A 24,632-nucleotide genomic window follows, 5' to 3' on the forward strand; every position below is an offset into this window, starting at 1 on the left:
TGTTTGCATATTATCTCCTCCATTAGATTATGAACTCCTTGAAAGCCAGGACTGGCTTTTACTGTTTTTTGTATTCCTAGTAGTGCCTAGGACAGTGCCTGGCATATAATTAATAATGCTTATACAATAACAATTCTTCAAAATGTTTTTCGTTAAAATTTTTTTTAACATTTTCATTAAGATTTTAAGTTTCAAATTCTATATCTTTCCTCCCTTACTCCACCCTTAAGATGGTAAGAAATCAGATATAGGTTTTACATATTCAATTTTGTACATTTCCATATTAATCATTGTATACAAGAAGACTCGAATAAAAGGAAAAAAAATGAAAATAAGTTTAAAATAGCACGCTTCAATCTGTATTAAAACAATATCAGTTCTTTCTCTGGAGGTAGATAGTATGCTTCAGCATTAATCCTTTGGAATTATTTTGGATTATATTGCTGAGAATGTCATTCACAGTTCTTCTTTGAAAAAGATTGCTGTTCAAAATAACGATTTGGACATGTATACTTATTTTGTATTTAATTTATACTTTAATATGTTTAACATGTATTGGTCATCCTGCCATCTAGAGGAAGGCGTGGGAGGATGAAGGGGAAAAATTGGAACAAAAGGTTTGGCAATTGTCAATGCTGTAAAATCACCCATGTATATAACTTGTAAATAAAAAGCTATTAAAAATTAAAAAGAAAAGAAAAATATTGCTGTTACTGTGCATAACATTCTCCTAGTGCTATTCATTTCATTATGCATCATTTCATATAAGTCTTTCCAGGTTTTTCTGAAATCATTTTTTATAGCACAGTAATATTCCATTACAGCCATGTATCACAATTTGTTTAGGCATTCCCTATTTGAGGGTCATCCCTTTGATATCCAGTTCTTTGCCACCACAAAAAAAAAGCTGCTCTAAATATTTTTATACAAATAGTTCTGAAGAAGGGACCCCAAAACTCTAAAAATCCTTGAAGGAGAAAATCTCCTTCAACTCTGCCTCAGTGAGGGACTCTGCCCGAGGAAAAGCAAACAAGACAGTTTCATTCTGCTATCTAGCAAAAGGAATTCCAATCCTATTGAACTGAAGAAACTCATTGAATTCTATTCCAGCCCAAGCTGAAACCCAGCTTGTAGAACTCCACCCATGAGGCCCCTTCAACTGGTAGCCAAAGCTCCTATTATAAAAGAGCCAATCTAAAATCCTCTCTTTGCAGAGGCTTTAAACATGCCATTCTATGCCATGCTTGCTATGCCAAGGAGCCTCTGCCCACTAGATAATATTCTTTTCCAGTGTTACCCTCTCTTTATCCTCACCTATTTCTCTAACCAGACTTTATGCCTCTCTGTCAGGATTTCTAACCTTACTTCCCAATTCCTATAATAAGCCTCTTTTATCAATCTAGATTTTCGGCTTTGTAAATTCCTTTACAGAGAATCTCTGCGCCACCAGAAGGGGGTTCCCCAAAACTCCCTACCCTTGCACCGAATCCCAAAGGAGTGCAGGGGAGCCAAACCTCTCCATTTGGTTCCCTGAACCTCGAACCTCCACTAGATCATATCATTTAACTCCCTGAGCACCAGAAACCCTAATCTCATTTTGGTTCCCTAAATCTAGACCTTATCATTTGGTTTCCTACTAAAGGGAACCCCAAAACCTAAACCTCATCAGGTCCTTTCCTCTTTTTTTTGGATGTCTTTGGATAAAGGCCTACTAGTGGTATTGCTGGATCTTCTCCAACACTTATCATTTTCCTTTTGTGTCATGTTAGCTAATCTAATAGGTGTGAGGGGTGAGGGGTGTTGTGTCCTGCTTTCTAGAGCCCCCACACTGGGGTGATTAAAATATCCTGTTTTCTAGATTCCCCCAAGTTGGGGTGATTAAAATATACCTTCCTAATGGAGAAGTGATGAGATGGGACTCTTGAGGATAGTGGAAAAAGAGAGTCCATTTATTTCAAGGGCTTTCCCTTTAAATGATGTAATAAAAACAACACTGTGCATGTGGGACCACATAAACAACTTGCTATTGTACGTAGTTTGCCACCTGGTATCACTCTGCTTCAATCTCAACACAGGTTGTCACCTCCCCCTGACTTCTCAGGAAGGCCGAGAGTCCTTAGGGGAGATGGGGAGTCAAACCAGACATTGTTAGCAGGTTCCCTCTGGGCTGAAGGGTTTTAGACCTTACCCAGAGTTTCCCCACTTTTTAACCTTTTTTTTTTTACATTTTTAACATTTAACATTTTTAAATGACTTTCTACAAAGTGGTACCTCAGAGTTGTTTTAATGTGCATTTCTTTAATCAGTAGTAAATTTTAGAGCATCTTATATGACTATAGGTAGGTTTGATTTCTTCATCTGAAAATAGCATATATCCTTCGATCATTTAATATCAATTGGGGAATGGCTTGTATTTTTATAAATTTAACTCTGTTATCTATATATTTGAGAAGTGAAGGGCTTTATAAGAAACACTGGCTATAAAGATTATTTCTCAGATTCCTGCTTTCCTTTTAGTCTTAGTTGCATTCATTTCATTTGTGCAAAAACTTCCTACTTTAATGTAATAAATTTTCCATTTTGCATCTCATCATGTTCTCTATCCCTTGTTTGGTCATAAAGTCTTTTCCTGCTCTATAGATCTGACAGGTAAACTATTCCTTGCTCTCCTAATTTGCTAATGGTATCACTTTTTATGTCTAAATTATGTACCCATTTTGACTGTCTTGGTATAGGGTGTGAGATGTTGGTCTGTGTCTCTTTTCTGTCATACTATTTTCCTGTTTTTCCCACAGTTTTTGTCAAATACGAAGTTCTTATCCCAGAAGATGGAGTCTGGGTTTATAATATACTAGATTACTATAGTCATTTACTATTGTGTCTTTGTATATTCAACCTATTCCATTGATCCACCAATTTATTTCTTAGCCAGTACCAAAGAGAATTAATGATTGCTACTTTATGATACAGTTTTTGAATTGTATGGCTAAGCTACTTTCCTTTGCAGTTTTTTTCCATTAATTCCTTTTTTTTTCTTTTTCAAATTTTTCAATTTTTTCCAATTAATATTCTTGGCTTTTTGTATTTGAAAATGAATTTTGTTATTTTTTTTAGCTTTATCAAATAATTTTTTTTGGTAGTTTGGTATGACACTGAATAATTAAATTAATTTTTATTATATTAGCTTGGCCCACCCATGAGCAGTTTTGAATCAGATCTGATCCTGGGGATTTAAAAATTGTTTTTCTATATGGATTGTTAGGATATTTTCTTTTGAGTTGTCATGAATCCTGCTGAGACTGCAAAATTCTGAACTTGATGCAACAAGTAAATTCATCTACCCACAGAAGCATTGAGAGCAGAGGTTTTGACCTATTTTTGTTTTTTTGACCCCTTTGGCAGTCAGATGAGGCATATGTAAAAAGTTCACAGATGAAGGGTTAATCTAGAAGATTTCTAGGTATTCTCTTTTCCAATTGGACTCTATACAGGACATCTCTAATGCCAGTGGAAATATATCTCTGACAAGTTACCCTGTTTAATGTCTCTTCTGGTATGGATGAGATATTAGAAGGGCATAGGAATCATTAAAAAGTGGACAGCTTGTGTTTTCTGCTGTTTGAGGCTGTGCTTACACCAATAAGATCCCTGATCCATTGGAGTATTATCATTACTAGTTATCAATATTGATGATAAATGGTCATTGAATAAACAATTGAAAGTATTGGGAAATTTAAGAAGTACATATAAAAGATTCAAATAATCAGTGATGCCTTTTTGTTTCTATGTCTTTTATGTGTTTTCTAATATGAAATAAAAATCTGATCTAGAATCTATCCCTCTTGAGAAACCATCTTATGGATCAAATTCATTTTGATCCTAAATTCCTAAATTCATTTAGGAAGCTGTTTGTGCAGTCCCACTGGGGAGCAGGGGTAATTATATCTCTATGATAGCTTAGGCCCTTTCAGTAAGCTTACACCAATATTAGTTAACTGTCTACAATTACACCCCGAGAAAGTGATTAAGGGCAAAAGAAAGGCCAGTGTAATGGTAGTCTGGGAGAGTTGTTATATTGTACCATGATTAGGATGTTTCATATTTCAGTCATTAGACTGAAACAAAGTTAGAGACCTAGATGGCCTCTGTATGCATGAGGATATCAAATTCCTGTCCTTTTATAGCTTCTTGCTGCCAATCAATAGCATTTTTTAGGTGCTTATGTTGTGTCAGGCTCTGTTTAACCACTGAGGAGGCAAAGCAGAAACATGGACTGTGTCCTCACATGAGACATCTTTTTGTAGCAGGCAAATGAAGGGGTTTAGAGGTATATGGGTGTGTGTGTCTGTGTGTATGGGTCTGTGTGTCTGTGTGTGTGTGTGTGTGAGAGAGAGAGAGAGACAGAGACAGAGACTGACTGATATTCACGCATCAGTTTCTGGACTCTGAGAGTGAGCTTGGAAAGTAACTGGTGATGAATAAGGGTGAATTTCCTTGAGGAAGATTGTAGTACCAGGTTCTGTTGGCAATCATGGTTATCTAGCTATAGCTGACAAAAGTCCTTTAAGAACAATTTAACATTTGTTAGATTAGGAAAGAAGGGAAGAAGGGGAGATAGAAGACCCAAGGACCTGTACTACTTATTATGGAGGATACTACCCAGGGATTCTACTGTTTGACTCAGCAAGATTCCTTTTTGTGAGTTCAGCTCTGGTCTCTGACACTTAAGCTCTGTTACCCTGGACAGATCATTTAATGCTGTTTGAAATTAAAAGGAACTAGCAGAGGAAATGGCAAACAACTTTAGTATCTTTGCTAAGAAAACTCCAAATAGAATCATGAAATGTTGGACATGACTGAAATGATAAAACAACAACAACAAAGTTAGGACTTAAGGGACATAAGTGAGGCTGTTGTTAAATACTCTGAATGTTGGGCATATGACCTGATCTGTATTGACCCTTGCTTTTGTTGCATAAAACCCAGCTTTTTAAACTGTGGTTCTCAACCTCATATGAGTCTTATAACTGAATGTGGGCCATGAAATTATGATTTATTATCAGTAAATATCTGGTTTGTTTACTGTTTTATATATCATTATAACTGGGATCGTGTAAAAATTTCTCAGACAAAAGGGGTTCACGAGTAGAAAAAATTTAAGAAGCCATCCATAATTATGGTACAAAATATATAACAATCCAGAAAATGGAATGTAGTGGTTCTTATTTTGGATGTTTTCTGTTTACTTTAGGAGCAAAAACTAGGAGAATCCTTTTCAAGTAATGCTACCATTTCCCCTTCTTTTAGGATTTGGTCAACACTGGACTCAGCACCTTCTTCTTCTTTATTGCCTCTATAGTACTTGCTGCTTTGAACCATAAAGCTGGAGCAGAAATTGCTGCTGTGGTAAGAGAACAAAGTAGTTAAAACAGAATGATTCATCCTACCCCAGAATATTTTGTTTTATTTTTCTTTTAACTGATTAAAAAATAAATCCTACAAAAAATGATGCTATCATTTGAATTGTAGAGATCCCAGTTGCCATTGTGGACCAGCTACCACAAACATTCATTACATACCTACTGTATTCAGAGTCCCGAGTTATATACTAGAATAGATATAAAGTTTAACTATGATAAGGTTCTGTTCCTCAGGAAATTTATATTCTAGTAAGATCCATGCATGAAAAGCTTTGCTACACAATAATTCATGAGAGATTGTATGTGAGTGCTATTTGAAATCTCATGGGCCTATTACTGCTCAGGGGAGGGAGGAATTAATGAAAGAGGTAGCTTTTGAGCTGGGCTTTTAACAGTGATTGTTAAAATGGACGAATAAGAATTCAACAAATATAGAGGGGGACAGAGTTTTAAAATAATGAAGTAGTTCTTCCTTGACTCTTCCTAATGAGTTTTAGAGTCCAGTAGAGGATTATAGAATACAGTTCCAAATTCAAAGCTCCAGAAGGAAAGGTTTTAGAGATTTGTAAACATTGCAACAAGCATAAGTTTATAACTGAAAGTCAGTTATGTGGATTCCCAAGCTAGATTTGTTACTGCTCCCCTCTCCTGAGTAGATTGCAGTTATATGGGTACAGACTCAATCTGTCTAATTCCAGAATTTGGGTATGTAGATAGATAGACATATATACTCACTTGCTTAATACAGTTGGAATGAAAGAATGTAACATATATGTGAATGTGAAAAATACATATTCACACATTTCGCAAGAATGAAATATATATATATATTAGAGCAGTTATATGACTCAGTGAATAGAATGTTGAACTTGGACTCAGAAAGGCTCATGAGTTCACATCTGATCTCAGGCACTTACTAGCTTTGTGATTCTGGGCAATTCACTTAACCCTATTTGTCTCACTTATTTGTTCCTCATCTATAAAATGAACTGGAGAAGGAATTGGCAGATGTCCCTACTATCTTTGCCAAGAAAATGCCAAATGGGGTCATGAAGAGTTGGATATGCCTGAAAAAACTGAACAAGTCAATGAATGTGTGTTGTTTGTAAAATGTATTTCACATTCTTTTATTTCAGTTGCAGTTAAGAAAGTGAGTTACTTTGGATTTGACATTGTCTTTATGAAGTACATGCTGATCCTTAGCTCTAGGACTGGAGTTTGTTCCCCTTCCTTACAAAATTTTGTCAGTCAAGCAGAAGGAAAAAAAGACTTAATTGGTATCATTAGAGAAAAGTAGTTTCCCAAAATTTTAAGTAATTCCCAAAAATTTAAGATGAATTGGTAGGAATTGGGTATCTTAAGGGCTTAGCTATATCTTAAGGGATCTGTGTGAACTTGGTAATATAGTTCACCTTTACGCAATGTTTTCTTCACAACCATTTTTGAAATAAGTAGTGTAGATACTGCCATCTTCATTTACTGATGAATAACCTAAGAGCCAGAGATGTTAATGACTTTCCCAGTCTTTCATAAAGAGTGAGTGATGGAGCTGGATTAGTGACTTGGGGCTTCTTAATTAAAATCCAGAAGTTGTTCCCCTCCACTGCATGGGATGAGTTTTCTCCATCTTCCACACATTATGGAAACAGCAGAAAAACAGGGAGGGTCTAGGTTAGTGATTAAAAGCATCAAATCTCTAAAGATTTTCATTCATATCATGGTTATATATTTTAGTTGTGACTTTTGCCCAAATTCATATTAAAATCCTGAGTCACAGAATTTTATGACCAGAAGAGCTCCAAGAACATAAAATGTTGGCACTTGAAGAGACCTTGCCATTTCAGAAAAGAGGTGGAAGGAGCCTTAGGAATCCTATCTTTCTAAAGTAACTCAGTCATTTTAAAGATAAGGAAATTTGGGGCAACGAGAGTTCATGGAGCTATTAAGTGGTAGAATTTGGGCTAATGCCCCAGCTACCTGACAGCGTACTGTAATGCTCCTCTGAGATACAGTGCTTTGTTAATACTGAAACATATAACTTTGTTATCCTTTTCTTTGAAAGATACAATAAAAAGAAATTCTTATGCAGCATTTAATCTGGTAGAAATAAAATATCTTATAAACTCTAAGGGGTTTACTGGATTCTAGGAGTCAGGAAGACCTGGATTCAAGCATCACTTCCAGCACATAGTGTAGCTTTAGAACGCACCATGAATTGTTTAACTTCTCAGTGCCCAGGAAACTCTTTAATATGATACATTATAGAACTACCTGCATCGGTAGATGGAGTTTCCCTGCCAGGATTTTCCTGTACCAATGAAATCATAAATCTGGACCACAGTAAAAAATAGATCCCAAGTTCCTATATATGGGGCCATCTTGTTTCTGTTTTTGTCTTTCCTCTTCTTAACATAGTAATAGCTCACGTTTATCAAGTACTGTCTTAAGCACTTGGGATAACAAAAAAGGCAGAAGACAGTCCATTCACAATCTAATCAAAGCTGCCATTTCCTTTTGCTCTGAGACAACTAAAAGTAATAATGTAATTGACATTACAGTTACATTGACAATAATGCACATTGACAGGTAGCACCATTCATCACAGATCATTAGGAGAGCCTACACAAAATTCATTTGTACAGTACTTTGTACTCTTTGACATGTTCATGTCCAAAGAATTGATATGCAGTTGATGTGCTTTGGAGAACTTACAGTAGGTATTTCTTTTAGGTTTTTGGCTTCTTGGCAACAGCAGTGTATGCTGCAAATACCTTCTTAGCTGTGCAGAAATGGAGAATGAACATTCGACAGCAGAGCACCAATGAATACATTCGTGCACGGACAGAATCACGAGAAGTGGATAGCCGTCCTGAGATACAGCGTTTAGACACATGAGAAGGAGCATCTGAGTAGGACTGTGGGCTGAGAGAGAAGTCACCAACAAAAAACTTCCTTCTCTCTCGTCCCTTTTCTGATTTCCCCCCAAGTTCCTGCCATCGTTTTTCATTATTTCATCATGTCAAACTTTCATACATTTTTAAATTTTATCCTTTTTAAGAAAATAGTTGGCCTTGGCAAAGACATTCACAGCAATTTTGGTAAGAAGCTTCACTTAATCCATCAGATGTCCCAGCTGGAAATCCAGAGATGTCAACAGCTCTTAAGATGGAAGTGCTCTGAAATGACCATAGTATTATGATGGTTGTTTTTTCAACTTTTAACCTTAATTCTGTATACAAGTTGTGCGTGATTTAATTATAAACTAACATTCAGTCAGATATCTTCATGATAAGGTCAGGAATTTGAGGGCAGGTGAAAAATGTAACTCAAGTTTAAATTAAATGTGATTACCAAGAAAATAAATTAAGAGGTGAATGGCACCAGTTTTAAGTCAGTCAGCCTTCATGGGGTGACCACTATGGACAGAGAACTATTATAGTTGCTCACAGCCCATGTTTATGTTTGACTGTCAACATAACCTCTTAGTTCTTGTCCTCTATTTTTGCGACCTGTGGATGCTGAGACAAATTGTGAAGCAAACTGTAGAACTGAAAACTGGTTAGCATGAACAGAAATCAGGCAGTGTCTGTTGGGTTTGGACTGTACAGATATGAAACAGTGATAATATCATGAGGATAAAAAGCACCTAGCAATTGGGACAGTAAACTCTGTATTGGTGAGGCTACGTTTTATTTCTGACCATGACAGAAAGTTACTGTAACATTTTCTATAAACAACTATCTTGAGTCTGAGTGAGGTACGTAATCCTCACATTTCTACTAACCGGAATGCTGTGAGCCTGAATTTGGAGAATTTTCACATAAATTTATAATGCAGTCCCCTAGCCAAAACACATTAATGTATCCCATTAATTATAGTTGGGATGTTTGTGTATTTCTCTGTATTATATACACATACATCACAATATCATATACACTGCATATGTGTCATCTCTATACCACACCAGAATCAGTTCTTTCCTTGTGTGTTATAGCCAAAAAAGATCTTTCAGGTTATAGGAGCATATGATGGTACTAAAAAAAAACTTTAACATATGGTGAAATATATTTTCTTTTGATCACAAATATTGTGCATGACCATTTGACCAAATATGGTTAAAAAAATGCTCCCACTCATTCAGAAAGACTTGAGGATATCCAGTTAATTTAATATTCAGATTTAAATGGAATTTCTCTTACATACTATGCCTTTTCAACATTGCTGGGATGCATGATTTTGCATCTGTATAGGTCCTTCCTCTAATTGATTGCAAATTATAACCCATCCTATGCCTTAACCTGTCTTCATAAGTTTCTGTGGCTGAAAAAAGTTCATTTCCTTGTGGTTTTCCTTCTGGTGATGAATCTTCCTCTGTCTGCTTCATTTGACTGGTTCCCAGACAGCAGATGTACAGCCTGACTCTGAGCCTGCAGTCAAAATCAAAAAGATTTTGATTTGCTATAGAATCTGCCAAATTGTGCCCTGCTTGCTTGGATTTGAAGAACCCAGGTTTGCCTTCATTCCACCAGGAGTCAGAGTAGGACATCAGGACGTACATAGACTGTCAGTTCTCAAAGAACTAAGCCATACTGTGTTTATTCTTTCATTCATCAACTATTTATTAATTTCACTGCATTGTGCTTTGCACTTGGGGAGATACAAAGATACATTCTTATCCTCAAGGATATTCTTTCTTTGATTCAAAAGTCACTACAGTTTATCACAGGCCTTAGATCGTATGTTATGAAGAGAAGTTACTATCATACAATGCTGTCAGAAAGTTCTATTGAAGTTTCGTTTGTTGTTTAGATTCTGGAATTTACAGAGAAGTTGATGCAAGGTATTGGGTCTTCTCTTAAAGATTATATCTATGGAGTGGGGAGGATGTCATTTAATTTGCTATGTTGTCATAGTTTGGATTGCTTTAAATGTTTACAAATCTCTCTCCAGTTTGACATTTGGTACTTGCCAAGGAAAAGAACATTTACTGCTTGTCAGAGAACCTGAATTTTCTAAAATATGGGTTCTCTCTGGCATTCATTTACTGAAAGATTTAGTGCATAGCTTCACCTGTGTACTATTGTATTAGCAGGTGTTGCATTAGCATATATCCCTGTGTACAGCATATACACACTGTTTGCCTGCATGATTTAAATGCATTTCATTCATTGCCTGTTTTGCTTAGTACAACTTTATTGTGTGAGATTGATAAAATTACCCATTTTTGGCATATGAAATACCAAGTCTGGCTTTCCTGTATTTAAAAGTATGTCCATTTAATGTTAACTTTCAGGACCTCATATGACATTTAGCTTCAGTTTTGATGTTCCATTATTGAATAAGCATTCATTGTGTATCCTGTGCTTAAGGAGTACATTCAGTGTTTCGAAATCATCACATCTAACCTTGGGGACAATTGTGTTGTCTTCCATACCTGAAGAACCCTTGATATCTCCACTCTAGTGTGAACTCACCTCAGTAGTAATAATATTTGCTTGACAACTTTTGATTTAATTTTCTTAACAATGACTTTAGGAAGAGGGTGACATCTTGATCTGATCTTTTAGTTCCACAAGTTGATTTCACCTTGGCTGCAGACATGCAGAGAAAGCAACTAGTGACTGGACTCCCATATGCTTAAGTCCTCTATCAGTTTGTTTGGTTTTTAATTTTTTAGAAGAATAGAATCGTGCCTCTTTATCCATTACTTAGCTTCAAATTCATTTGAAAGACCATTCTGACCTGTTGCTTTTCATTAATTAGGGTTTATTTTCAAGTTTCTTCTATTAAATATGTTCTTAGAAAGCTATCTTTGAAATCAATGTAGAGAAAATACCAGACAGGACTATTACTAGAATTTTCTCAAGTGATTTGAAAATATACAGTTTACCATTAGGAAAAACAGGATGATGTCCCTTTTTTATATTTGAGGAAGGGAGAGAATTGATTATGAAGTAAATTGCAAATAGAGTGTAGATACATTACAAATATGAATACAGTCCATGAAAAGTCTTGATATTTTGATAGATAACAGAGTTAGAACTTATTAAGTATGTAATTATATACCACCAGTGAACAAATTTTTAGAAGTATTTATTTTCTTAACAGTTATTTTGAAAATCCATTTTGCCATGGAATAAACTACATGACTTTTGTGTATTTTCTTGTAATTGACTAGTGAATAGAAAGAATAAAACAAATTTCAAATACAGCATAATGCATAATCATAATTTACATATGGAGCATGTGGTCAATAAAGTAGATTTAACTTGGGGTGAAGGTAACACAATAGTACTCCTTATGATTCTCATAAACAGATAATGAAGGCCATATGTAAATTTGAAACTGAAAATCAATATTTTGCTGATTGAAATCCTGCATTTGAATAAATCTTAATCTCAATTATGATACCTACTTAAATTTATTATTTCCACAAATCATAGACTGAACTTATTTTTGTTATGTAGTGTTAAAAAGTTGAAGGAAGCTTGCTTATGCTTTTCTGTCTCCTGAGATGACAAATGTGGCATCAGAGGATAAGTTCAGTTTTAATAGTCTGCAGTTTCTTTAATAGTTTCTCAGCTGCAATTGACTCAACAGTGTACTGGCATTCTGAATGTGGGACTTTACATAGTGACAAACTATGAATTGATCATCAGAGATGTCATTTATAAAACTACTTTTATTTTCATGGCAAAAATGGAAAAGATACTTTTCTCCTTTTCCCTCATGGAAATGATATCTTCTTCTAGTCCTTTCCCCTCTCCAAATGACACTGCATAACTTTTCCTTTTGGTCTTTCTTTAGACTGTTGCAGGGTGGGAAGAATGCCCTTTCCCTTTTTGGTCTAGACACATCATAATGATCTCATAAACATGTTGGATTATTCTTGGCTCCAAATAAAGTAAGGGAAATACAAATACTTTTGTAGATAAAATTACTTAAACTGGGTACAGTCCAAAATAAGTTAAATGAAATAAAAAAAAAACAACAACAGGAAAGTTTCTGTTTTCTGAAAGAACTGTGTGCAGATAGGTTGCCATCATTATTAGTCAATGGTACATCTTCAACCAAACATCTCTGTTGTTGAGAAGAAGTGAGGAGGGAAGTGGCATTCCTAAATACCCACTTCTCTGTGGATTTGTTCAGTTTAGATATGTTTAACTTGAAGAGTTCCAAAGGAGACAAACAATATAACATCAACTAATGCCCATCCTTCCTCATCCTTGGCTGATGTTTTTCATCTTCTAAACAGATGCCTGTTTGCCCTTCTATGCTAGACTGCATGGGATGCTTTGAATATAACTTTGGTTCATTTAGGAACTGCTTTATGGTCTCAAAGACGGGAGCTTCATTCCATCTTCCTGTGTGATTCAGACTTAGGTTCAACCACAGATGGTCTCTGTGGAGATGAAGCATGAAGTGTTCTGTCTGTACAAATATGTGACGTCTCATTTACAATGAATCAGCCATAAAGGAAGGGAACCGTTTAGTTCTTCTTTTTTTTTTTTTAATTGTTTTTATGAGCCTTGAATAATGATTAAGTCTCACAGGCTAAAAGTTCTATGGACTCTGGTATACTAGAGTCTAAGTTGTAGTTTTGTTGAGGAAGAGTTCCTAAATCTTCACATTTTCTAGAAGAATAGATCAAAATTGCTCTTGTCCCATCTCAGGAGATTCAGAATTTCCATTATTGTCTATGATTTTATCTCAGTAGCAGAATAAAAAATGCATATGACTGGACCAATTTTGATAACTTCCCACTTGGTAATCCTGTTTTGCCATTTCTCCTCTCGTGTGAGAAATAAAAAGAGGCCTTGAAATTAAACTGTTGTGGCAACTGTTGCAGCAGAATTATCTTATAGAAAGAAAATAATATGAAATAGATCAGAGCAGTAGGTTAAAAGAGGCAACAGGATTAAGTGAAATTCTTTCTGCACCCTCTCAAGTAGTCATGTTGTTTCATTTGTTCTAGATACTTTGGTAGTGCTTAAGTATGGTACTAGGATGTGGACATTTTAATATGATTTCCTGCTATCCGAGGCTATTACCTCCTTGTCCTTTATTAAACACAAAGAAACTATGTCTCTCCTTATTCAATATTAATAACTCAAATTTCTTTACCACAAATACATAGTGGAAAGGATTTAAGATCAGATGACCTGAGGAGCTCCTTATTATCTCTTACTTTGGACAAATAACTTCCTTTTCTTCTGTTCGAATGAGAGAATAGGATCAGATGCCCTCTTAGGTCCCTTTTCACCATGAAACCCATGAAGATTTTACAAAAAACTTTATTTAAGATAACCTGGTAAAGAAGGATTGATAAATTACTATTCCCATTTTATATGATAAGGAAATTAAGACCAGAGAGAGGTGAAGTGCCTTGCTTAAGGCCACAGTGCCTGGCACATCCTAAGTGCTTAATATATGTTTTATCTTTCCATTAACCATTGGATCTAGGACTTGAGACCAGCTTTCTTACCACTCTAGATTGCTGCCTCTACTTCGTGTTACCCTTTTAAATGAAAGCAGCCTATATGCGCTCTTGGAAGCTAAACAGGGAGACAAGAAAGAAAAAAATGCCTCAAATCTTTATATATTATTAACTTGTTTGCAGGATCAGTTCCCAGGTAAGCCATCACAACAAAGCTTAGTACAGACACATTTAGTTCTATGTTGCCTGAACTATGGTTTCATGTCAATAAAAGGAACCCAGGTAAAATATTGCTACCAAATGCCATTGTGATCTGAGGAAACTCTAGAGTAACTAAATGCCCTTGGCCAATCTGCCATTCAAAATGTTCTTATGGAATTACTGCTCCCCTGAACATCATTCTGCTCAAACATTGTTTTCTCAGAAGCCATCAACCTTAAGTGAGATAATTCTAATACTAGAAAGTTATTGACAGACTACAACCATGACCAGATTGGGTACCCACACTTTTTAGAAGGGTATCATCAGGATTGCCTTTCTGTGCCTTTTTTGAATGCTTTAAGGGCCACACCTAAGACTGAATTCCTCTAACTTTCGGTACAACTTCTCTTCTCAGTAAGGTTCACATTGTTAGAATGATAAAAACTGCCTCACTGAGAAAATATGATATTTACATTTTTTAGAAACTGCTTTAGAAATAGTCACAGTATTTAGTTGCTCAAATATACTAAATGGTATAATTTACAAACACTATGAGCACTGTGCTCCTATTTTAAATCTGGGAGTTTAAATGACAAATTTAATTTGCTTGAATGATTTAGCAGGATTGGTTAGTAAATGAGTATGCTCGGTTTAATTTTTCTCATTCTGAGCCTTCCTACTTCCCTCCTTTACTCCGTCTTCTTTCGTTCCTTTCCTCCCTTCTTCCCTTCATCTTTAACTTTCTTCTTCTTCTTTTTGGGGGGGCGATAGAAAATGCTTCTCACTTCACCTCCCATTTGGATACAATTTCTGAACCAGTAGTTAGCTGTCTACAATAAAATTTAACTTATATGAGTTTGGGTAGTATATGGACTTTATATTATTTTTGATTGTTGTTTACACTTCTTTGATGGGAAATAATACCTTATGTTCATATCATTTGCTAGCTCAATATTCCCTGGGTTGGTACCATTTGTAAATTGTGAGTTATAGAGACAAGTCAAGGAATCTTAGGATATAGATATGATGATCACTCTATTTTCTACATTTTGTTGAAAGAAAACAATGGGTTATCAAAAGTGTTGAATTTATCTAACGTTAGAGAGCCTCATTTTAAATAGCTGTTTGTGTATGTGTATTTTGGAATTAGGGCTGGTTCCCAAAATTTATCAAGATAACTTCACTCAAAATATGAGAGGATAAATGAACATGAATTTTTTTTTTTCCTTTGGAGGTAGAGAGGAGAATCTAATCTAATCTAGAAATAGCAAAATCTCATTGGTTTAGGCATGGGGGAAATAGATTTTAGTAATTAGTAATCAGTGTTTTAATATTTTAAACAACCCCAAAAACATCTTATCCCAATTTTATTTTGGAAAGTGAGAAGCTCAGATGGGGGTGGGGGGGAGAGGTATTTTAATCCTAGTATCTCTATAAAGAATAAATTTTCTATTTCTGCTTTCTTTGTGTCTCTGCCTTAATTCTGTCTCTTATCTTTGCATAAAAAAGGTATTCCAAAAGTGATTTCATTCCTTTCTGCAGCCTGTGACAACTGCAAATGATCAGTGCTTACAAACGTGAACTGGTTAATTCAAAGTCAGTGGTAGTGGCCATGCTTTTCAGGGGGAAGGAAGATGGTTGTAGCAGCGTCCCCCAATCTAGGTCCCAATCCAACTTGAGAGAGGCTTGATGGAAACCCTGTGAAGCTGCTTCTCATTACTGTTACTTTGTAAGCTTTGTCTAGTTCCAAAGAAATAAGTTGTTTCATTCTTGTTTCGGACTGTGACCCATTTTGAAATGCATTTTCAAATCCTCCCCTTTGTTGAAAACAAATTTCTTTGTACACCCTAGAGGGAATCAGGCCTGTTATCATCTAGAATCAGGGGTCCTCAAACTTTTTAAATAGGGAGCCAGTTCACTGTCCCTCAGACTGTTGGAGGGCCGGACTATAGTAAAAACAAAAACTTTGTTTTGTGGGCCTTTAAATAAAGAAACTTCATAACCCTGGGTGAGGGGGATAAACATCCTCAGCTGCTGCATCTGGCCGGCGGTGTAGTTTGAGGACCCCTGATCGAGATTGTGTCCATCTGGGCCCAGTTTTTCCTCTGATTAAAGTGGTAGGAAGTGAAACTATTTGTATATGTTGAGGTTTATAAGGGTTCAGGAACCCATGACAAAAATAATAAACTATTTATTACTCATTGTGTTTTGATTTGAAAATTTGATAACTGTTCTGTCTTTTCATGTTTTTTTAAACAAATATAAAGTAACTACTTCACCTTTGGTGCCTTCCAAGTTGTCGGATAAGCACTTGTTAATCATGAAGATGAAAAAGATGTAAATTTATTGTCAGTAAACACTATTTTTGTAGCATGGTCCTATGATCTTGTCTTTTTAATATTGCTTTCACTGATGCCAATTGTAATATTTAACCAATTTTCCTTTTGTGAGTTAGTTAGCTAGATTGCTCCTTCCCCCTTCCCCACCCCTCCTATATTAGTTCAGAAGGACTGACCCTTTTCCCTGTTTCCTCTCAATCCCCTTCCCTCAGTTTGTTTAAGCAAGACTAAGGGTAAGAACATTTTTATGTGAAATAAGTATCAGTTCAATTAGGTCTTTTTGGAACCATGTTTGAAATCCACACATAGAGCTGTTCTTCCTAATATGTGTTTATAAAAGGACAACCGTTGATTTTTCACACATATCTATATCTTCTTCAGGATTTAAAGTTCTCACTCAACTAAGTCATGATAGAAAGCAATGCTTATTCTTAAGAGTCAAATCTAGCCCTTTTCATCTCCACTACTTATATTATAGGCTGGTAGAACTGAGGAAGTCAAGAGCTATTTAGTCTAAATTCTTCATTGTATAGAGGAGGGGAAATCAAGTCCTAGAGAGCTGCTTCATGAAGGTAATGGAAAGATCAAGGTTCAGAGAGCTTGTCTCATTTGCTAGTGAGTTGCCTTTCATTGGTGGGTGTGGGGTGGTGGTGGTACCACCAAATGAACACTACATGATTTTCAGTGTAGAGGATTCCTGCTTCAGGGAAGAGTTGGTTTAGATGCCTTCTAGGGCTTCTTCGAAATTCAAGATTCCATGAAGTGACTTGTTCAGCTCATATAGCAAGTTTGTAACAGAGCTGGAACAAGAACTCTGAAGATTCCTCCATTTCCAGTCAATCAGATTTCCTACTTGTCTGTGCTATCTCCATCCCCTCCAATGAGAAAAGTATGGAAATTCTAACCAGTTGGAGATTCTAACATACCATTTGAAGTCAAACTAGTGTTTCATGGAAGGGTTTAATGGCTTTAAATTTGTAGGTAAAATAAATTGCTTGGTTGTTTTTGTATCATCTCAAGAGAAGATGAATTGCTGGAGAATCCTTTTTTCCTTTTCTGTGTGGGATCATTTGTCTAACTATGGAAAAATTTTAGAGATATAGCCAAGCTATTGCAAAGCAATGCTAATTTTTTTTTCAGAAATATCACAAATATATTGTAGAAAAAATATTTTAAATCTTTCCTCAAGTATCAATTTTTTTCTCCTTTTGGAGGGAAACGAGAAAGAGAAGGGTCAAAGTTAATTAATTGTAGGTATTTTTTTTACAGCAGGTAAAGTGTCAAGTCAAATGGTAAATTAATCATCATAGTTTTTCCCATAGCTACTTACCCAGGTTTAAGCCTGTGTTATATATTTTCCTCTAGAAGTACTATTAGCTGGATCAAAATTAACTTTGATGAAGTTTCTATTTTCTGCAAATGATATATTTCTTTGATTTTCTCTCAGAACAGTTTAAAGGTACAAGCATCCTACATTTCCAAGATAATATTCATTTTATGAACTTGATTTTCTGAGTGTAACCTGTTGTAGGTTGTACTTTTTTTTCCTGGTTTTACAGCTGAAGTTGAAGGATTGTAATTTCATAATGATATAATAAAAAGTGAATTCAAATTTACTTTTAATTCTGAATGTTTTTAGTATGTGATATTCTAAAATAAAAATGATATGTTTTGCTTGTTATATATTTTTAAAAGGGCACAATATGAAGGTTTTTTTTTTTTTTTGGTAATTTCTTGATTTCAAATGAAGTATTATGTTTATTGATTTTCTTTTCTTTTTTTTTTTTTGCTCTCCCCACCCACATTTTTACTCTCTTCCTTTTGATATATGAAGATGCCGAACTTAACGAGTTTTCATGGTCCTTGTCTTGATCATTTTCATAGTGGTAAAATCTGTATTTTTGTATGTAGGGGGAGATAATTTTCTGAACACTAATCTCTGATAAGTATTGTATGAAATTGTTGTGAAGGATTTCTTGTTGAATAAATGGATATGGCTAAAGAAACTAATGTTTTTCCTCTCCTTTTAATCTACTCTTCATCCTGCACCTCCTTAAGGGTGCAAATCCATTTCCTGAAATTGAAAGGCTATTTGATGCTTGGAAAACAATCTTATCTAGGACACAGAAAGGAGAAGAAGGGCACCTTGCGTGCCTGTCATGGCTGTTGATTAAAATGACACTGCCCAGGAAAAAAAATCAGACAAGTTGGAATTTACATAAGATGCACTTATTTCAGGTGGTGACACAATTGCCTGATGTGGAATACTGTACTAACAACCAGAAAACCTGAGTTTGAATTCTGGTTCTCTCTAATACAGCAAGATCTTGAATAAGCCATTCTCTCAAGCCTTCACTTTCTCTGTCTGTGAATACTAGGAAAGTTGGGCTAGATGGAACTCTTGAGGAACAGCTCAAAGATTCTGTGTTTTTGAAGATACATTACAGATACTACAATTCTTTTGAGACCCCAACTAACGCATATTGGTTAAAGTATTTAGGTACTCACTAAATCATATGAGGCTATATTGCATTTTTGGAATGCCTTATTAGCCACTGCAAATTTGATAATGCTCTTGGTTTATAGTTATAATCGTGATTAATGGTGCAAACATCAATAGCATATAGTAAATATGATTGCACGTATGCCTCAGAAATTATCAAATTGTGAGTAGTTCTGGGATATAAGATTATAAGTCATTTATTTCTTGATTGACATAGTCACATGGGCTGATGGATAGAAATTGATTGACATTTATAGTTAATGTCACTTGTCAGAGTGATAACTAGCATTTGATAAGTACCTTTTATGTGCCAGGCAATGTACTAAGTGCTAGGGATGAAAAAAAAAGATGGAAATAGTTCTTGTTCCTAAAGATCTGAAAGTCTAATGAGAAAATAGAATTATACATAAATTAGATACTAAATAAATTGGGGGTTACTCATGGAAAAGACACTTAAGATTAAGGAGGACTGGGAAAGGCATCTTACAAAAATGAGACTTTAGCTGAGGCTTAAAGGAAACCAGGAAAGCTAGAAGGGAGAGAGTTCTAGGCATGGGGCACAGCCAGTGAAAATGCCTAGAATCAGAAACAGGCAGGAGGACAATTCACTGAAAATTACAAATTATGTGGAAAGGAGATAGGTATGAGGAACACTGGAAGGGTAAGAAGGAACCAGTTTATGAAGGGTTTTGAACATTAAAATGGATTTTTATATTGAATCCTGGAAGCTATAGGAAGTTAATATAGTTTATTAAGTGGAAATGGGGGTTGATGAGGTCACACCTGTGTTTTAGCCAGAGTGGAAGATGGATTGGGGTGGAGAGATACTTGTGGCAGGAAGTCCAACCAGCAGGTGCTGCATTTGTCCAGCTTTTGTTTGATATGAAATCCTTTCTAGCACTAAATCCTATGATTTCCTAATGATGAACCACTGGCACCAGCCCAAAGGGCTAAGGTAGGAAGTTATGGATCACATAGGATACACTTTGTTTCTTGGAACAGGACTAAGCTCGATGACATTACATGAAGCATATTCTTCAAGAAAGTATCAATTATGGACATTTTTTCATGTAACTGGCTAAAATGTATGCTGTCCAGAAACTCAGAAAAGCTGAAAAAACAAATTGTTGTGGTTAGAAGTTAACTACAGAATCTACTACCAGTTCCAGGCAACATTTATCCCTGGGGATCAAAGAGGGGGAGGAACATACATATATCTCTGTATAAACATACATGTATACATGTACACATTATATATGTGTGTATATCTATTTATATATTGTACACACACAGGCACAACCAAGTAATCACTATGATTTAATCTATCTTGCCTTTTCATGGATTGACATGCAGTATATTAACAAGTGAAAAATTTTATAAATCAGAGGCACTTAAACATTCATATTAATTGCAAAGCTTTTAGGCTTAAATTTTATATAAAATGTATTGAAAGATTACATCTTGTTTAAGAGAGATAGATACATACAATATCACAGTTTCCTGAAATGCTTAAAGACAGTCCTTCTCATCCTTGGAGAAGGTTATTGGCTATGTTGTAGTTTCCACAGTACTTTGGTCTTCTCTGCCCCCGAGTGCCCCTAGCCTGCTAGCAGGCACCCATTTGGAACAAGGGTTTGGCTACCAACAGCCATCGTGTGACTGTTGCTGATTTTCTTTCCCCTGAGTTTGTTTCTTTATCTGTCAAATGGGGATAATATATACTTGTTATCACCTCATTCCCTGGGCTGTTGGGAGGAAGACCTTAAAGAGTCTTAAAGAAATGCAAACTGCTGGTAGATTTTATCATCACCTTGTCTCTGAAGGCCCTTCCTACTTTGATATTTGTGTCATCTGTTTTATACAAGGCTGAATGGTGTCCTTTCCTATTGAAAGGTGACAGCTCACTTCTCGAGGTTAGTCCGTTAGAACTACATCCTAGTTACCCTCATATCTGGAATTAGGTGTATTCATTCAGGTCCCAATGGAGTGATGAGTATTTACTGTTTGAAATGGAAGATGTCAGAATTGTCCTTATGTACCGAGACCAAGAAAAAGAAAGCAACTGTTTAATATTAGATTCTTAGACAACTATTATTCAGAATGTCAAATGCCTCAAGTGGGTATTGCTTCAAGGCTGTGTCTGTGTGTGTGTGTGCATGTGTGCGTGTGCGTGTACACACGCGATGTGTGCTCATGGTGGGGGGAGAGACAGAGAGAAAGTAAGAGAGATAAACAGAGACAGAGAAAGTGAGAGACACAGAGAAAGTGAGACAGAGATACACAGAGACAGAGAAAGTGAGAGACACAAAGACACAGAAAGAGAAAGTGAGACAGATACAGAGACAGAAAGTGAGGGACACACAAAGAAAGTGAGACAGAGAGAGATACACAGAGACAGAGAAAGTGAGAGACACAGAAAAAGTGAGACAGAGATACAGAGACAGAAAGTGAGAGACACACAGAGAAAGAGACAGGGAAAGTGAGAGACACACAGACACAGAAAGAGAAAGTGAGACAGAGATACAGAGACAGAAAGTGAGGGACACACAGAGAAAGTGAGACAGAGAAAATGAGACAGAGATGCACAGAGATGGAGAAAGTGAGAGAAACAGATGAAGATAAAGAGGGAACAGGAGAGAGAGAAAGTGAAAGAGACAGAGATGGAGAGAGAGAGGGAGATAGAGAGTGAGAGAGATAGAGAAATACACACAGAGAGAGAGAGAAAAGTGTCCACGTAGCAGTTTGTGATACACTATAGGTGCTTTATAATGGTTTTTGATTGCTATGTCAGAGTGAAAAATAAACCTGTGACTTAATTAGTGTGTGCCTCTCACTTGGTGGGAGTTGTCCACTGAAGCAGATTAATAATTCATCAGAACATAGAGTCTTAGAGTTGCTTGGAAGCATTGAAAAGTTAAGTTTTGTCCATTGTGATTGAGCAAGTCTTAAAGGCAGACGGCCAGCTAAGAAAAACAATCTTTTAACAAATGTGACTCCATGGGGCAGCTAGGTGGCGCCCTAAAGTCAGGAGGACCTTAGTTCAAGTCTGGCCTCAGACACTTAGCACTGCCTGGCTGTGTGACCCTGGGCAAGTCACTTAACCTCAACTGCCTCAGAGGGAAAAAGAAAAAAAGAGATACTCTGTAAAGTGATTCCTGTTGTGATCTTGGGTAAGTGCCCTAAGCCTCAGTTTTCCTCCTCTGTCTCAAGGGGACAATAGGAGGTAGAGTTTTTTGATAGCAGAAAATGAAACTCTCCTTGTAAATATTAATCTTTTGATGAGCAAGATTGCATGTGTTACAATAAAGATTCCTGGAGACAGTGAAGCCATAAGGGGTACGAGGATACCTTTTCCCCTATAGATTCTATCATATATAATGTGTGGTAAAAACCGAGGTAGCAAGACTTACATGGCATTATGGGACCTGAAAGACTTAAGGCCTCCATGGCACTGCATTCACCTCTGACACAGAAGTCTAACTGGCTCATTGGTTTGGGAGAGACATTTGTGTTAAGTAAGTTCTCCGTTATTATAAGTTTAACATCTTGGATTGTTGAGTTAGCTTCACTAACCAAAGACTGGCAAGGAAATCTGATATGGAAAAGGCACTTGGACATGGGGAAGGTGTGCAGACTGCAGCAACGGTTTAGGATTTCTGTAGAGGACAGAGTGGAGAAGGGTGAGAGTTAAGAGCTGTATTGTTCTCTGCAGCCACAGCCAGCTGGGAAACAAACAGTAATGTAGAAGGAATGAGAGGCAACGTCCAGCGTAAGAGGAAAAGCCTCATTCCCGGCTGGCAGTGCACTTTGAGGCTAAAAAATGAAAGCACCCACTGAGATTCCCTCGGTGGCTTGCGCAGTAATATCATCCAACTGGTCAGTCATCAGTCAGAATCAGAATTGGAGTCTTCCTCTGAAATGAAAGGAAAAAAATCTCTTCAGAAATAGATTGTTTTTTTAGCTAATGATGGGTCAGCAGCTTCAAAGGCTCCTCTTAGAATAGCCACAAACGCCCTCCCTTGGTCACACAGCTAATAAGGTTACATTTGAACCAGGTTCAGTGTTCTACCCACTATGCCACCCTGCTGATGTGTAAAACCTTGAGAAGAGTCATAGTTTATCTTGATATAAAGAAAAACTTCTAAACAAGAGCAGTCCAAAAGTGAAATGGGTTACTTAGGTGATAGGGAGTTCTTCCTCAATGGAGTTCTTCCAAGTAGACACCAGATAATCACCTTTTGGCTTTTTTTTGAATAACCATTTCCTACAAATACTTTAGGAAGATTTCAAATCAAGTATGAGTTAGACTAGATACCTTTGAAAAGTTTTCTTCCAAGTCCGAGATCCAATACTTTTGTGACTCATTACCTTTGGGTAAATGTTTTCTTTCTCCAGGCCTTCTTCCTCGTCCACAAAATGAGGGCATCTGGACTGGAAGATTCATAAAATCCTTTCTCCCTTTTGTCTCTTTATGTTCCAACTTTTTATATCATGCACTACTATCCCTTCTGGCTCAAGTATTGTGTTCTCTGCTCTAACCTGTTCTGAGATCACAGTCATAGAATATGAGTCTTGGGAACCATCTGTATAACTTTCATGGGAAGAACTTGAAGCTTTGAAAGGTTGTGACTTGTCTAAGGTCACTTTACTCATGAGCAGCCAACTTACAGATTCAAACTGAATTCTTCTGTTGGAACCATAAGCTTCAAGTTCTTTCTACTTTGCCAGATATGGCCATCAGCACAGTTCTCTCTTCTGAAGATGTTAATAATGTGCTCTAATTCTATAAAATATCAAAAGGCAGACTGCAGCAGGGGGACAAAACAAAGTGTTTGCTATGTCTTATTTTTAGCAATTGCTTTAAAATTATTTCTTGGTATGTGTACATATACACACTCTTCCCCAAATAGATCCTTATGGAATTCACTAATAATATATTTCACCACTTTTGCTCTTCCTCCTTTGCTCCTTGAGGTGAAGATGGGGAAGCACAGATCCCATCTCTGATGGAGGCGTGGGGTTTTGGGCCAAAGAACTTGCAAGTATTGTTCAGTGATGTATGTTAGGAGAATTTTTTAGGATCATGAAATGGATGCATCCACCTACCTTCTGATTTTTCAGCTTCTGGGTCACTGGCAGAATTTCCTTGTTTGAGAAATTTGGACAGATCATTAAAGATGATATAGAAGTCCAAGGCGTACACGATTGTGGCAATGAAGCCAAAGACCTATAGGACACAACGGCAAGGATCACACAGCTAGGCAACATAGAGTGGTAGAGTTGGTTAGTGTTTATAAAGTATCTGCTACTTGCCAGGCATTATGCTGAGAGCTAGGGATACAAAGGCAGGCCAAAAAATCAGCCCAAGACCATCCAAACACAAGTCTTGGTCTCAAGGAATGCTTAACTGAAATGGGGGAGACATCATGCAAACAATTACACACAAATAAGAAAATACAGGATAAAGTGAAGATATTCTCAGAAGGAAGGCACTAAGATTAAGGATGACTGGAAAAGGCTTCTTGTAATGGGGCTTTCACTAGGACTTGAAGAAAGCCAGAGAAGCCAGGAAATGGGGGTAAGGAGGAAAAGTAAGTGTTCCAAGTATAAGCTCCATCAAAATGATTAGTCAGGAAATAGACTATCTTTTTAAAAAAAATAATTATAGCTTTTTATTTACAAAAGATACACATGGGTAATTTTTTAACATTTGACTTTTGCAAAACCTTCTG

General features: G+C 36.4%; 2 protein-coding genes across 2 annotated transcripts in view; one reads left to right on the forward strand and one right to left on the reverse strand.

The window, feature by feature from the left end:
- Positions 1-18,403, forward strand: part of CMTM4 (CKLF like MARVEL transmembrane domain containing 4) — an 86,297-nt gene extending 67,894 nt beyond the window's left edge. Inside the window, exons 3-4 of the mRNA XM_051975077.1 lie at positions 5,308-5,406; positions 8,151-18,403. Of these exons, the coding sequence (XP_051831037.1) occupies positions 5,308-5,406; positions 8,151-8,315 (264 nt within the window). The 3' untranslated portion in view covers positions 8,316-18,403. The remainder of the gene's footprint in view (positions 1-5,307; positions 5,407-8,150) is intronic.
- Positions 18,404-20,204: 1,801 nt separating this feature from the next.
- Positions 20,205-24,632, reverse strand: part of CMTM3 (CKLF like MARVEL transmembrane domain containing 3) — a 35,379-nt gene continuing 30,951 nt past the window's right edge. The window contains exons 4-5 of the mRNA XM_051975078.1: positions 24,007-24,127; positions 20,205-22,813 (exon numbers count right to left, since the gene is read on the reverse strand). Coding sequence (XP_051831038.1) covers positions 22,785-22,813; positions 24,007-24,127 — 150 coding nt within the window. The 3' untranslated portion in view covers positions 20,205-22,784. The remainder of the gene's footprint in view (positions 22,814-24,006; positions 24,128-24,632) is intronic.

The sequence above is a fragment of the Antechinus flavipes genome, chromosome 2 (assembly GCF_016432865.1).
Source record: "Antechinus flavipes isolate AdamAnt ecotype Samford, QLD, Australia chromosome 2, AdamAnt_v2, whole genome shotgun sequence".
NCBI lineage: Eukaryota > Metazoa > Chordata > Mammalia > Dasyuromorphia > Dasyuridae > Antechinus > Antechinus flavipes.